The sequence below is a fragment of the Perna viridis genome, chromosome 11 (genome assembly GCF_037379345.1).
Source record: "Perna viridis isolate PV_CMFRI_1.1 ecotype Kerala chromosome 11, ASM3737934v1, whole genome shotgun sequence".
Classification (NCBI taxonomy): Eukaryota; Metazoa; Mollusca; class Bivalvia; order Mytilida; family Mytilidae; genus Perna; species Perna viridis.
Genome location: NC_142455.1, coordinates 11260882 through 11276859, shown reverse-complemented (window position 1 = coordinate 11276859; position 15978 = coordinate 11260882). Strand labels below are relative to the sequence as shown.

Sequence of the window (15978 nt, the reverse complement as noted above, 5' to 3'; positions counted from 1 at the left end):
CCTTCCTACATACTCCTTGAAAAAGGTGTACAGCATATCGAAATTTACAATATATAAAACTGGTATTTTTTTTTTAATTTAAGGACGACCGAGTCGATACCACTGCTGGTGGACCTGAGGTCCCCGAGGATATTCACCAACCCCGAATGATATCATATTTTATGTACCCTATTTATGAAATTTAGCAGTATTCCAAATTTTAGAATACGTAAAACATGGAGGCTTCATTCTTTTCATCGCATATGGTAGAACCTCTCGGTGTGGATTTGGCTTCCTCTTTCGATAGTTTTGGTTATGAGTACTTCTTGTATACGACTAATATTTTGACTATGATCTTCCTACAAATTTGATTTTAATGCTGCTGATGAGAAGTTACTCCTTGAAACACGTGTACAACATATCGAAATGCACAATATATAAAACTAGTATTTTTTTATTCAAAATTGAGATTGCCAAAGCAACAGCACTACGAATAAATATGTAAGTTTCTAACAGTCTTAAACACGTATTTTATATGTATATATATAATGTACTTCAATACGTACATTGTACATCAGAACTTATATTGTAAGCTTAAATCATTTACTGTTCAACAAACTATTGCAATACGTTCACAAAATGTGGAAATCGGTCAAAAATACGAATAGGCGCAATAACAATTATTCAAAACATAACAAATAACGATTTGAATAATAAAACATATTTGTTTGTATATATTTTATAACTGCTTCCAAGTATGTAAAAAGACATTTATAAATCAGATGCTACACAATATATTACATCGCTTTATGAAATTTGTGATCGTCACCAAGAACTCATGGATCTTTATAAGATATTCATTTGCACCAATTGGAACATAGGTTTTCCCTTGTCATATTTTTTTTCGTCCCTGTTTTGTATAACTGGATATAACATTGTATGAACAACATTTTTTAAGCAGTAGACAGTTGCTGTACTGGTGCACCTGGTAAATGCTTCTAGTTGTTAATCGAGTTGTTCGTTCACATTTTGTTTCTTTGTACGTGCTTATTTAATTTTTTCATGTTCTTTGTTGTGTGAGTCTATCATCTCTGTCTAGTCTTCCTTTTCCTTGGAATATATACGTTTAGTTACCGTTTGAATCTTTGAACTATTCACGAATAACGTTTTTCTATGCGTTTCAACCAACGGAAAATTATTATGTAATTTCTTTTACGATCATCAAATCCTTATTAATAACTTTGAAAAATACTAGTACCGATTCACAACTAATACATTGTTCATCGTGGAGTTCAGTTATGTATATATATATACGGTAAACGTCACGTGAGTCAAACGACCATTACCACTGTTTACCTTAAACCCGGGCCTTTAACACAGTAAGTATAGAACACATCTATTTAATTTGTTGTCTATCACATTTTGTGTCATAAATAGGGATCTCTTCAAACACGTTGTTATCACATGTTTATATTTGAACGCTATTATGATTCCTCTAGTTTTTTATCATATTTTCAGCAGGTGCATGTGTCGTGAAAAAATATCTATCCCATTCTATCATACAAAATTTGACATAGACAGATTAATACTCATCGATGAAATGTATGAAAGATATCAATATTTCATTCTGAACAGCCTAATTTGTCATGTATATTTTTTTATTCAATTTCCACTTTCAGTTTTCAATATCACAATTTACACCGGTCATTGAATGTTGATCGATGAAAAGGTTTGTCAGATGTTTATTTTAGTACACAATTTAATTAAATAACCTAGTTTGAAGTTAGGCTTAAAATGACTGAGTAAAGATTCAACATGCTAAAAGCTATCGCAGAAAATATCAGAAAATGCAATGCTGTTTTAATGTAATTTAATCACAAGCAGTAGTTCAATATCTCTAAACGCCCGGTGTTACCAAATTGTACAGCATTTTTAATCATTAGTACAAAATACATTAAGTGTTATGATCTTCATAAGGTAGTGTTCAATCAGTCTATAATCAAAGTAACTGAAATGTAGTTGATCTGTGTTCAGTATTTAATTGTTGTTCCTCAGTCGATATGCTTAAGATTTCAGAAATGTATTTGCTGTATACTGTGACGTTGCAACAACCGCCAAATTTGTACTTCCAGCCGTTGCAGTAAATAATATTTATGTAAACAAATACAAAGGAAACTTTGGTACATGTAAAACAATTCACATTATCATTTATCCGGAAATGCTATAATAAAGCAATACGGTATACTTTTCTGAAGACACAATGAAGATTTGCTGCATTCATACACGAACATGTTCATCATCTGCTATCATGTTAAAAAATATAATGTGGAAAGAACCATTATGGTCTTGCGAGTTATGTGGCTGATTTTAATATTATCTTGTAAAAAATTACTTCAAGTATTGTATAAAAATAAAATATAGTGCATGGATGGTTACAAGATAACTGACAATGTTTAACGTCCTTTGTACTTCGACCAATTTTTAATTACACATGAGATACTTTATTTTGAGAGAGGTGGCAAAATTGTAACTCACCATTGTTGAACTTATACAATACTTAAACTACCCTGATAATAATGCACAAAAGATGTTAACAAATTAATCTTTCGGCTTGCCAACCTTTCCCTGTTATAGAAAGGTGCGAACTTTTAACTGGAATGTATCACAAGCCATGACGATCGGTAGTCATCCGATAAAATAGTCCCCGTTTAAGTAATGCCTTTGGGTAATATCTTTAACATGTTTGGGATAAGCAGCATCATTTTTTTTTAATAAATAACAAATTACAGATAAAAGGAATAAATGATATTTTATTTTATAGAGTGACTTTATTCTTCTACCCTTTATATCCATATGTCAATTATATAGAAATTATATATACAATATTGTTTTCTTTACTGCATGTATACAATGAAGTGTGGGTACAGCTATAAAAAAATAAAGTACATTAATAACATGTTATTTGGCAGAAAGCCTAGACCACCCTTTTTTACATTTATATTATCTGACCTAGTCTATTATAGGACGCCCACCAACCCTGTGCACCTGGTCCATGTTCCCAATTTTTAGTGGAGTTCGACTTTGCTTTTCTTGCTTTTTATATATTATTTTAGTTACTTAATGTTTTTTTTTGTTTTGCATATCTGTTTTCCATGTCTGGATTTTGTCCCTGGATTGCTTTCTTTTGATTTCCGCTAGAACCTTAGTTCCCTTGATTTACTCTTACCCTTTCTGCCTGTGGTATTAGGAAGAATATATTTTTGTAGCCTCAGGGACCCCTTTTTCACTCATTATCTAATGACCAAGCATTCCGGCAACATCTATCTAATTTTGCCTGTGTCAAATACTTAGTGTCCATACGTGAAATTACGCCATTCCTACTGTGGATTTGGACATGACTTTCCTTGATAGATGCATCACTGCCTTTGTTTCAACTGCATATTCCTTGAAAATGCATTGTGGCGTTATTCCACATTTTACAGATTTTCTTCTCGATTTTAGCCCTGATTTGTTCATAGTAAATGTAACATATTGTATATTCTTTTGACCTTTGGTTTTGGCTGAATATCAGACCCACGGCTGGCAGGAGTGCTTACAGAAGCACTGCATGTCCCTTTTCATACAAGAAAGCCTTTACACAGAAGCACCATCACACAGATGTGTTCACAAAATTGAAAATACAGCTTTTAATTGCCCCAAGTGAAGTCTTTTTCCAAAGTAACACAGGAAAACAAAATTGATGAAGGTTGCCTTACCACATTGTTGTTGATATGTTGTTATGGGAAGTGTTGAAAATGGAGATAACTCCTATGCAATGTTGCAGATTACAGGAAAGATGTGTATACTCTTTTTGAGGAAGTTACTGAATACCCCACTAATGTTTCGTACTTAAATGATAGTTCTTGGTATGCAGATTTAAAATATATACTCCTCAGGAAAAATTTTTGATGCATTTGGTGAAATATGAGTGTGAAATAAACTATGAAAGACTCAAAGGTTGACCCAAATTAATGGGCTATTAACCAAATAAATGTATGTTTGGTAAGAATATGTGATGAGAAAATGTTATATAGGATCACTTTAATGACATAATACAGACTTATGAGCATTAAGTTATTTCTTTTTCAAGACATATGGAGCATGTATACAAGATATCAAAATAGTTTATGCATGTCCGACCCATTTTGAACCTAAGTGAGAATCAGATCAAAATTTCCATTCTATATATGTAACTTTATTATAACAAATATGTTTATTTTTTTCTTTTAAATAACTTATTTTATCTATTTGCTTTCATCAACTGCAAATTACTCATAAATTGTGCATATCCATCGCTGGTTACTTTAATATATGTTTTTAGCGATTCTAAGGCCGCTTATGATATCGATCAGGAAACAAGAATGCATGCTAAGGTAAAAGTGAAAGCATTCTTTTCCAATTTGTCTTTTCAGATTGGATTTAGATGTGTTACAATGGCAAGTGCTGTCCCTTGTTGTAGTTTATGTGAACATCTACACATATCAATACTTGCAGAAGTATGGTGCCCAGAATGTGAAGAAGCATTGTGTGAAAACTGCTACCAGCATCATAGCGTATCCAAGATTTCAAAGAAACATGAAACAATACCAATATCTGAATATGTCAAGCTGCCGTCTTCCGTCCATGCAATAACACAGTTTTGTGAAAACCATGGAGAAAAGTTCGTTACGTACTGTAAGGTTCACGAGTGCCCCTGTTGTGTTAAATGTACAATTGGAAACCACAGCACGTGTAAAGATATTGTTTCTTTAGATGAAGTCATACACAATGCAAAGACATCAGTTGCTTTTACTGAGATAGAACATGTATTGGATGAGCTTGCTTTAAATATAAAGAAAATAAAAACTCACAAGAACAAAAATATACAAGAACTTGTTACAGAAAAGATGAAAATTAAAACAGAAATTGAGAACATGAAAAAGAGCATTGTTCAACATCTAGATAAACTCGGAGAAGCCATAATTAAAAATTTAAACGATGTCGAGGAAGAGCAGATTATCAAAATTAACCAGTCTGTAGACATGTTATCAGAAAAAGAAAGAAATATAGTAAACAACCAAGAAATGCTTAGAAAAGTAAAAGATCACGCTTCAAACCTTCAGGCATTTTTAGTCACCAAACAAATGGTGGGTGAAGTAGATAAGTGTGAACAGTTTCTGACATCACTCGTTGAGAGCAACAATTGGAAGACAAAACATCTATCCTTCAACTTCGCAACTAACGTATCTGACTTTTTGTCAAAAGTTCAAGACCTAGGACAAATACATGTGGAAGACTCACCATGCGAAATTGGCCTGACGCGAAAGAAGGAAAAACAAGCACAGCTCTTATCACCTTTCACAACACCGACATCTATTGATGATATTACTTTTCAACTGAAGAATCAGATATCAACAAATGGAAGAAATATCAGCGGATTAACGGTATTAACAAACGGTAAATTATTGTATGCGGATAGTAGTGTAGTGTGTATCAGCAATGACGGAACTATCGAATGGAAACGTGAAATGTCAAATAAAATTTTTGATATAGAACTTATAGAAGACAGTAAGGTAGCCGTGTCATGTGGAGGAAACTTCTCTTTAACAGTATCATTAATTGACTTAGAAACCAGAATAATTACCAAAACATATGATCTTCCTTCATGGGTGTACGGCATATCAGCAATGAATGATAAACTTGTTTGTTCATGTAGAAATAAGGACATTCAGGTCATTGACCTCCAGAGGGGTTCACTGACTAGAATTTATTCACCAACGGGTGCAATATCTTCAAATTCTTACATCAAATCGTGTAGTGGCAATATTTACTATACAGATAGCAGAAAAAATATTGTCGTCTGTTGTGACATGAATGGAAAGAAAATATGGGAATTTAAAGATAAGCCAATCTTGAGATGTCCTTCTGGTATCGATGTTGACGTAAATGGATTTGTGTACGTCGTTGGCGAGAAAACTTGTAATTTAGTAGTGTTCTCCCCAGACGGTCGACAATGCAGACAGTTGCTTTCAAAAAATGATGGTCTTCAGAATCCAAAAGTCCTTTTCTACAACAAAACTGAGGGAGAAATTTTTATTGCGAATGAACGGAAGACAATTTTCAGATATTCAATTAGACTTTGATATCCATCTTAAATGCGTTTGGACTACAACTTGTACTTGTTTAAAACGAAATTAAAGATGAATGCGAAGTGTTGGTTTATGTTTCATCAATTAAATTCGATCTAACAAGAAAACACACTCATTAAAGAAACATTGAGTTAAATGTAAAAAAAACAAGATGAGATAAACGGACATTTTTAATCTATGTTTGCAACTTTCTCTACGTTTTATTTATGACAAAGTTTGCCAGCTGACTGTGTACTGTTTGCAACTTTCTCTACGTTTTATTTATGACAAAGTTTGCCAGCTGACTGTGTACTGTTTGTTAAAAAAAGCTTAAATAATAAGAAACAAGAAATAAAATGACTTTGATACAATGACTTATGTATGAAACATTAGTACCTAAGAAAATAATGTGATGTCTTTATTAAATGAAATTCGATTTTTGAAATAAACAAATGCAGTCCAGTTTATTTTATTTTTCTAATTCAATTTGCTGATTAATTGAGATATTTAAATTACAGCAGGCTTTGACGTTAAATGTCTTATAAACATAGCAATCAATTACTGTTGTTGTTCAAACCTTTTTTTAAATTTTGATAGTCATCGGACATGAATATTACATTTGAAGTTATATTGACATAACCAAAATGATAACATTATGTTTTATTGTAAATGAATCTCACCACAACAATAACCTCGTAAAAATACTCCAGTTTATTCGTACAATATTGAATATGATATATTACAATATATGTTTGACATGTTGATCAAAAGTTATGATAATAGAAAGTGGCTTTTTTGAATATTTGTAGGTCTACTATAGGAATGTGCAAAAGTAAGCCCGATAGTTATTTACAATCACTTACCGACTATTTGGAAATTTTGAGGTCTAAATACACCGAAAATGTAACTCCCACGACCGTATAAGCGCCATGTTTAAAATACAACTTATGTGCAATGCTTTTGATATTTCCATCGAATTAAAAATAAAATTAAGCGTAAGTACACATTCACGATTAAAGCATTTACTGATACATTCAATTCAATCAGACATCTGACTTCTTGACAAATTTATATGAGGTTTTACTAACTTTTGCAGCACCAAAATCTGAAACAGTGGGGAAAAAAACTATACCATGTTCTTTATATTATAACCATACTTCAAGTGTGCAATTTAGGTCTAGTGGTGTGATAAAGGATATGCTATATAAGGTAAAAGATATTGTAATAAAACGGTCACTTATTACGATACAATGTATACTAACACGTATTTTTCCATCTAAATGTATGATACAGACTGATATTAAAAGTTAGTTCGGAATATATTACAATGTAATTCTCTATTTCATGTCTTTTTTTATTTTGTGTTTAGGTGTTGTTCATGTTGTGTCAACGTACACATTCTATTTTCTACCTGCTCAACGAAATCTAAAATATCAATTTGGAGGTATTTATCATTACTTACATTTAGGTAATGTTGCGAACTATGCGCAATGATAATGAACATTTATATGTCATTAGAATGCAGTAAAAACACAATTTGGCACAAAACTATTTTCCAATGCACTTTCCATTGAACACATAACTACTTGTATTTCACTTATACATCCAATTTCAATGTACACGTATAATGTACACATGAATTATGGCAAGTAAATACTTACTTCTGTTAACTTTGCTGACTGGTCTTGAAATCAAAATTAAATCATGCATCTAAGTTCCAGGGAATATTTATTTACAAATAAAATGTCAAATTTCTTGTCACTCACAGTTGAAAACTGTTGAAGGTTGGTAATATTCTATACTCGAGACTCCATTCTGTCACCAAAGTGATAGAAATATCAACCATAAGTAAGGTTAGTCCTGCTTTTCATGGTTTTGAAGCTTGGAGTTGGGAAACATCTCTGTTAAGACAGTAAAATTCAAATTAACATATCTTTCAGGCAATTAAATTACTGGTAAGTCATTTAAAAAGCCACACGGGTTGAAATGCAAAATTTCATCAATTAAACATATTACAACAATTAGATATGTCTTTGAATATTATTGAAAAGAAACAAAATGTGCATCCTGTTTTAGATAATGTCTGTTTAAAAGAAGTACTTTACAATTTGATTAAAACTATTAAAAGAAGATTATATAAACAGACATTAACAAGTATCAATTTACTCATTTGCCATCGGATTGTAATATATTTATCATTTCAATACACATTTCGGCAGATGAAGATTTTTGAAACTGATAACAGTTGCTCAATGTATGTTAGTAGGTCAGTGAAGAATGAACCCCTGCACAGCCGGTCCCGCACATAATTACAACCGTCTTATATCCAAACAAAAAGAGTATTTTAGATACAACTTTCCAAAATTTGGATACATGTTTTACTGGTATCATGTGTGACTTTAGAATTTGTCGGTGATTAAAGTGTAATGTCTCGGTAAATGCAAACATGACGTCTCATTCGTTTACTACAGGTGCTCTGATGTTTCAAGCTCAAAATCGGTACAAAAAATGCTGTCAGTTTTATTGTAATTCTTCATAAAGATGAGGGTTTATTCAATCGTTAATATTATAGATTAAAAGAACTAAGGACTACACTTTATACTTAAAATATTCTTATGTGTTATTTACAAAGATTTTGGTTAATTCCGGAAAAAAAACTAGAAACGTCACGTATTGTATACGTGATCAGACGTCAGCCAGATGTACAAGAAAACTCTTTAACATACCCGCGTTTTATACAGGATTTATTAAAGATAAAATAAACGTTTTTATATACTTTTATAACGTTCTCTTACAAAACAAATTCATATTGTCAACATTAAAAAATACTAGTATCGGTTTACAACTTACATACTGAAGTTCAATTATCTATATATATATATACGATAACCGTAAGTCACATGACCACTTCTATGTTTACCTTTATACAGTAAGTTAAAAACTAGCCATTTTTATGTGTTGTCTTATGTACCTTGTGCTGTAGGTAGTTTTAATATAAGACTTTATTGTTAACACAGTTGTTTCTTTGTCAAATAGCATGATTTAAATATTTTTCAAAGTTTCGTTTTGACTCCAACAGGTTCATTTCTAATGACCATATGCCTTTTGAATTCATACCTTTCCAATATATCCTATGAGTTTGGAAAAAGACAATTGAATACTCATCGATAAAGGGGTCTGTAAGATCTCTGTTTCGTTATATTTTTTTTTATTCTAACAGCTTAATGTTGTATAATATATATATATATATATATATATATATTTGGAGTTTCGTTTTTCAAAATTTATACTGGGCATTTAATGCTAATCGATTAAAAGATTTTTCAGATTTAAAAAAAAATGTACGTTTGTACCATAGTTTAAAAAGAATCTTGGCCAGGCCAAGATTCAGTTTAAAGAGCTGCTAAATTTATTTGCATCTAGAAATGCAACACTGTATAAGTAAACAATTCATTATCACAAACAATAAGTCAAGGTCGTCAAATGTCCAGTGTTAATTATTAAACAGTAAAAATTGTAAAAGCTATTTTGTTCGCTTAAGGAGTGAACAAATGAATATATATTTCGATCTACAGAAGCTAATGTATAATCAGTGTATAAAACAGAAGAAACTGGGCTGTAAGTTATCAGTATTTAGCTTTATCTTTAGATTTAACCGATGTTGGTTTTAACTTTTATTTGCAGCAAACAGTAACTATACACGATTAAAACAAGAAAAATGCATACTTTGATTCTTACCAAGTACATCCATTGATTCTGGCCAAAAGGTAAGGCAAGTTTAAAAAATGTTTAACTATTTACATAAGCAAGACAAAGCAAAGCAAAACGAATTGTAGACTTCATATAGTCAAAAGCTGTTAATAAAGTGATTTGGATTTAGTGTAGAGTTGTGTTAAAGTAATGAAAAGCTTGAAAAAATGTAGATCTTTTTAGCCTATCTATAGATAACTTTTACAATTATTAATCATGCCATGTTTGAGATAAAAGTCAAATCAAAACAAATTAAATTAATCTTAACAGAAGGAAAAATTAAAATAAAAAAATAAGCATACACCAATTATCAAAGATCCTGATGAAGCCAACCATTGACTACTTTATTGTGATCTACCGTCCATATACAGGATCTCTTATCTCCTTATAATCCACACAACGCTTCATACCTGGACCTGAGAAATGTTAAAATCTTTTAACTTACGTATCCACAGTTGTCAAAGATATTTTCAGTCCTACCACGGTACATATTACTCCTGTAGTAGTAGAATTTCAAAGTGGATTCGACAGATTTTCTAGAAACCCTCAGCGGTAGAGTAGTATCAGCATACAATAAGATCAAGACTGATTTTTAAACCCTTTATCCTACTATTCTCAATGCTCAGTTAAGACTGACTCATCGTAGTTACTCCAGAAAAGACGGTACATCTAGATGTAGATGCGCAGTACTTAGTAGAGATACCTTATTCTTAATAATTCCAAATCATCATTCAAATATATCGAAGAAGTATTCAAAATGTTGGATATTTTTTATCGACAATATACTATTCAGACGTTTTTTCCATCAACCGGTCAGCATTCCAGGTGCGACACATTATGCTCCGATACTCGCTGACCTATCCTATCACTCTAATTAGGCATACGTTATGGCTTATCTAATCCAAAAGAAATAACATCGTTTAGCCTGATATATTGATATTGAAACATGTATGTAAAAAAAAGTGGAACAACTTTCACAAATGCCAAATTCTAATTGTTCGAAGGATTTTTTAACGATTCCAACAGTGTCTCCTTATCATCAGACAAAGTCTATATGTAAACAAATTCAGATATAGAAATAGTTTATAGAAAACAACTCGCTTTAATTGTTTAAAAATGTATCAAGTTGACATGTTTAAGGATTTTTTCTTTAGTTATGAAATAAGCTTAGTAAAGTCAAGTATGTGACTTTAAGTTTTAATTAACACAAAGTTTTTCATTGCCGAGTACAACTCCATATTGTAATGTATATGAACATCGACATTTTTCTATTGCAGCGGAAGTATTAGGAACAGAATGAGATGAGGCACTGTGTGAAAACTCACCAACATTATAGTTTGTGTTTGAATTTTAAATAAGGTAAATTTATACAAAGGAATACAACTCATTCATAGGGATTACTAGTACATATACTCAATTATTCTCAACGTTCAATACAGGTGAGAATCGGAAAGCAGTTCGTTTTTGTGAATGTACTTATACAACCATATATATATGCTGGCGAATTGTAGGAATGAATTGCAGTCAACTTTTAATTCAAATATTTGATTTATTGGAGCTGCAATGTATGTAATACTTCAGTGCATACTTTTGAATACTTTATTTCTAACCATTTAGTTTCTTACCGAAGTGAACAAGACGATTCTATTTAATATGCCATGCAAACGGATGCATGAATTGTGTAGCTTGATATAAACGTAGATGCCCTGTATTTGGGCAAGAAACAACATTCAAGTTTGATATTTTGATAAATTTATGAATAGGAATTTATGTTCTTTTTTCAATACAGATATGTACGACCTTTACATAAAAGAAATTTTACATCAAATTCAGTACACCAAAGGACCCTAATACATGTACAAAGGGTAGTTTAGGACATTATTCTAACCCAACAAAAAATTGTCAAAAAATAATCATTTCAAATTAACCAAAACATATTTGCAAAAGTGTGGGGATGATTTTATTAAATAAGGTCAATCACGATTCTGATGATCGGAGCAGTAAATTCTTAGATTAATATTTTTTATTCGGTAGCGACAACAATGCTGCAAAGATATTTGTGGTCAAATTATTTTGTTTGCTAGATTTGTCCGTAGAGACTTCTTCTACCTTCGACAACAAATACGTTTCGCTTGTGTTTGAACATGTAAAAACAATGTTTTGAATATCCTTTCGGAATTGCTAGAAACTAGAATTTTGAAAGGACAAAAATACTAGGAAAGTTTCATGTCATGTTATTAAGTGAAGATATTATTTTACCGACAAGAACGATTTATTGGCATATTTCAAATGAATAGGAATCATAATTTGTTTTATAATAATGGTCGGATTCATTATTTTACCGACAAGAACGATTTATTGGCATATTTCAAATGAATAGGAATCATAATTTGTTTTATAATAATGGTCGGATTCACTTATTTTAGATTTATTTTGTTTTTGTGTTTGTGTAATACACAGAAAAAAGGTTTCGCTAACAAAGTAACCACACATAGCATGAATTAAAGATTTGCAATAAGTAATGTCCTCAGTGTATTAAAATAACGGGACAAAATAATGATTATTCCAAATTGCGTTCAATGATTTTGAAAATATTGTTAATATGATTTAGGTAGAACGGTACTATTTCTCATTATTTTAGGTTTGCCTTTTGTATATCCTACTTAAGTAAATACTTCCGGACACTGTAATCGGACAAATTGTGCTGATGCCCAAAATTTTATTAATTTCAGGCTCTAACATTATTATACTTTTAAAATATATTGCATTATATTTTTGAAAACCATTTTATATAAATATTATGATTTCTTAAAATTATGTGCCATTCGCGGGAAGAGGGGGAAATTTGACTCCAAACATCATCTGCTTAAAATACAAAAAAAAATCGAGACGGTTTTATTATGTCTTTGATCGCATTTTAGAAATGAAGATATAAAGGTGTGAATTTTTCAAAAGTTTCAATATTGTCGCTTATAGGAAATAAATAGTACCGTTCTACCTTGAACAAGCACAAACAGGCTATCAAGATAAACAAATAGAAGTCGTCGACGGAATCAAAAGTTTGTTTGATAAAATCGAATAAGAATCGAATTTTTATATTTCAATTTTATGTTGTTTTTTGTGTTTGTGTGCAGAAACAAAGGTTTTAATAACAAAGTAACCACACATTGCATGAATATGTCTAGGTTTCCAAATATACGTTTTGTTTTTGTGTATGAATGTGTAGGTGTGGGGGGGGGGCGTATGGTATGTTGATTTCCTGTTTGTCTGTGTTTCTTTCTCAGAGTAGGAACAATTCATATTTCCTAACGCCTTATTGTGGATTTGAAATCAAATTACACGAGACACAAATCAAAAGAGGGCTCTATTTCGACTATATACATTATGGGGCAAATTTTGCTTTCAGCAAACATGGTCGCACAAGAAACGATTTCCTTATAGTTTCTTTACAAAGATAAGTTTTAGATTAATCAAAGTCTTTTTGATGAAAAGGTAAAACTTTAGAGGCGAAAAAAATAGCACTTTATCATAGTTTAAAAAAGCTAAGTATATTTAAGCTATAATATTTCAGGTTTTACTAATGTTGTTACTATGGCAAGTGCTGTTCCTTGTTGTACTATGTGTGAGCATCGACAAACAACAATACCTGTAGAAGTATGGTGCCCAGAATGTGAAGAGGCCATGTGTGAAAATTTCTTCCAGCATCATGGTCTATCAAGGCTTTCAAAAAATCACGAAACAATACCAATAAACAAGTATGTTGAACTGCCGTCTTCTGTTTAGGAAATAAAACAGGTTTGTGAAAACCATGAAGAGAAGTTCTCAACGTACTGTAAGGTTCATGAGTGTCCATGTTGTGTTAAATGTATAATTGGAAACCATAACACGTGTAAAGACATTGTTTCTCTAGGTGAAGTCATTCACAATGCAAAGACATCAAATACTTTTACTGAATAGAACATACATTTGAGGAGCTGGCTTCAAATATCAGGAAAATAAAACCTGACAAGGAAATAAATATACAAGAACTTGCTACAGAAAATATCAAAATTAAAACCGAAATTGAGAACATGAAAAGGATCATTGTCGAACATTAAATTACACTCGAAGAAACCATTATCAAACACTTGAACGATGTCGAGAAAGGGCAGATTACCAAAATTAACAAGTTTGTAGAAATGTTATCAGAAAAATAAGAAATATAGTAAACAGCCAAGAGATCCTTGGTAAAGTAAACGGTCACGCCTCAAACCTTCAGGCATTTTAGTCACCAAACAAATGGCAGGTGAAGTAGATGTATTTGAGAAGTTTCTGATATCACTCGTTGAGAGCAACAAATTACAGGCAAAACATCTTACCTTCAACTTCGAAAGTAGCATATCGGACTTTTTGTCAAAAGTCCAAGACCTAGGACAAATACATGTGGAAGAATCACCATGCAAAATTGTTCTGACGCGAAAAAAAAAGAAAAACAAGCCCAGCTCATAGTACCTATTACAACACCGACATCTGATGATGATATTACTCTTAAACTGAAGAATCAGATATCAACAAATGGAAGAGATAACGATATTATCAAACGGTAAATTATTGTATACAGATTATTATCCTTTAATCGGTAAAGTTGAGTGTATTAGCAATGACGGGACAACTGAATGGGAACTTAACATGTCACATGATACTTTTGATATAGAACTTATAGAAGAAAGTATGGTAGCCGTGTCATGTGGAGGACCCTTGTCTAGGAAAGTATCATTAATTGACTTAGAAACCAGAATAATTACCAAAAGATATTATCTTCCTTTATACGTGTACGGCATATCAGCGATGAATGGTAGAAGTAAGGACATTCAGGTCATTGACCTCCAGAGGGTTTCATTGACTAGAATTAATTCACCAACGGGTGACATATTTTCAACTTCTTACATCACGTCGTTTGGAGGCAATATTTAATATACAGATAGCGATAAAAATATTGTCGTCTGTTGTGACATGAATGGAAAGAAAATATGGGAATTTAAAGATGAACCAATCTTGAGATGTTCTTTTTGGTATCGATTTAGACGGGAATGGATTTGTATACGTCGTCAGCTGGGATACGTATACTGTAATAGTCATCTCTCCAGACGGACAACAATGCCGACAGTTGCTGGCTAAAAATTCTCTTGAAAGGCCACGAGCCATATTCTACGACAAGAAAAAGTCGTAAAAAATATTCACTTAGGTCTTAGATGCTTTCATTTTATATTTTATATTGATGTTTGCTTTTTTTCAATAAAGTTCAGATTAAAGAAAGCTCGAATTGTTTATATTTTTGATAGATGATTCTTTTGTTTTATAAGTCAATTTGATACTTCACATTATCTTATCCGTTAAATAAATCGGTTTAAGATATAAAGATGGGTACAATATAGAATAAACAGTAATAAATTCATATTAAAATAAAAAAATAACTTTGTTAATGTCGCGAACAAGTGGCACTAGTGTGGTATTCAATTGAATCAATATATTTCTGTTACAAAGTAGTAATAAATATTGTTTCCCTTAAAATATGTATATTACGGGATAAATCATGACCTGTTATATTGTAAAGATTTGCATGATTTTTGGCGGGAAATTTGCAATAACTTTTTTTATGGTAGAATTAAATTAAATGTTGTCAGTAAATACAATTTATCTATAAAACCTACCTTGCGTTCACATTTTTGTTGTCGAGAACATTGTTTATTAGGCATTCTGTAGGCTCCAGTTAAAAAATTCTCATTCAAAGATTGTAGGAATATCGTTGTGTGGCGAAGCTATACTCAAAAACGTAGCAAATATATTTGTTGGGATTTATTACATGTCATAAATGACAGTAAATAGAATAACGACTGATTTTTCGGCAATAAAACATATCTAGTTTGCTTATCTCTGGATGAATCTTAATGTACAATGAAGAAAACACATACAACTTGGCATAGAAATTCTTCTTTTTCCGGGTATATGTAAAGACATTCTCAATCAATAATGGAAGTATACTACATACCTTACATGTATAAACTGCAGAACATACAGTAGAACAAAATATCGAGCTGAAGTATAACTTCTTACGACAATTGGT

The 15978-nt window shown here is 31.5% G+C and overlaps 2 protein-coding genes and 1 pseudogene across 4 annotated transcripts in view; 2 read left to right on the top strand and 1 right to left on the bottom strand.

Annotated features, from left to right (window-relative positions):
- The first annotated feature begins 1280 nt into the window (after positions 1-1280).
- On the top strand, positions 1281-6592 carry LOC148602974 (uncharacterized). Of its 2 annotated transcripts, XM_088551587.1 has the most exons (3): positions 1294-1358; positions 1659-1708; positions 4431-6592. In XM_088551587.1, exons 2-3 carry the CDS (start codon positions 1691-1693, stop codon positions 6138-6140), a joined length of 1728 nt encoding a protein of 575 aa, XP_088407713.1. In that variant the 5' UTR covers positions 1294-1358; positions 1659-1690; the 3' UTR covers positions 6141-6592. The 2 variants fall into 2 exon arrangements, with proteins under 2 accessions (XP_088407714.1, XP_088407713.1); XM_088551588.1 differs by lacking the exon at positions 1659-1708 and having other exon boundaries at positions 1281-1358.
- Positions 6593-6906: 314 nt separating this feature from the next.
- Positions 6907-15978, bottom strand: part of LOC148602968 (uncharacterized) — a 113242-nt gene continuing 104170 nt past the window's right edge. The window contains exon 15 of the mRNA XM_088551586.1: positions 6907-8026. Within this exon, the coding sequence (XP_088407712.1) occupies positions 8025-8026 (2 nt within the window). The 3' untranslated portion in view covers positions 6907-8024. The remainder of the gene's footprint in view (positions 8027-15978) is intronic.
- On the top strand, positions 8990-15084 carry LOC148602973 (uncharacterized; annotated as a pseudogene). Its single transcript, XR_015916757.1, has 5 exons — positions 8990-9054; positions 9810-9892; positions 11153-11234; positions 13447-13966; positions 14252-15084. The product of XR_015916757.1 is annotated as an uncharacterized LOC148602973 (transcript).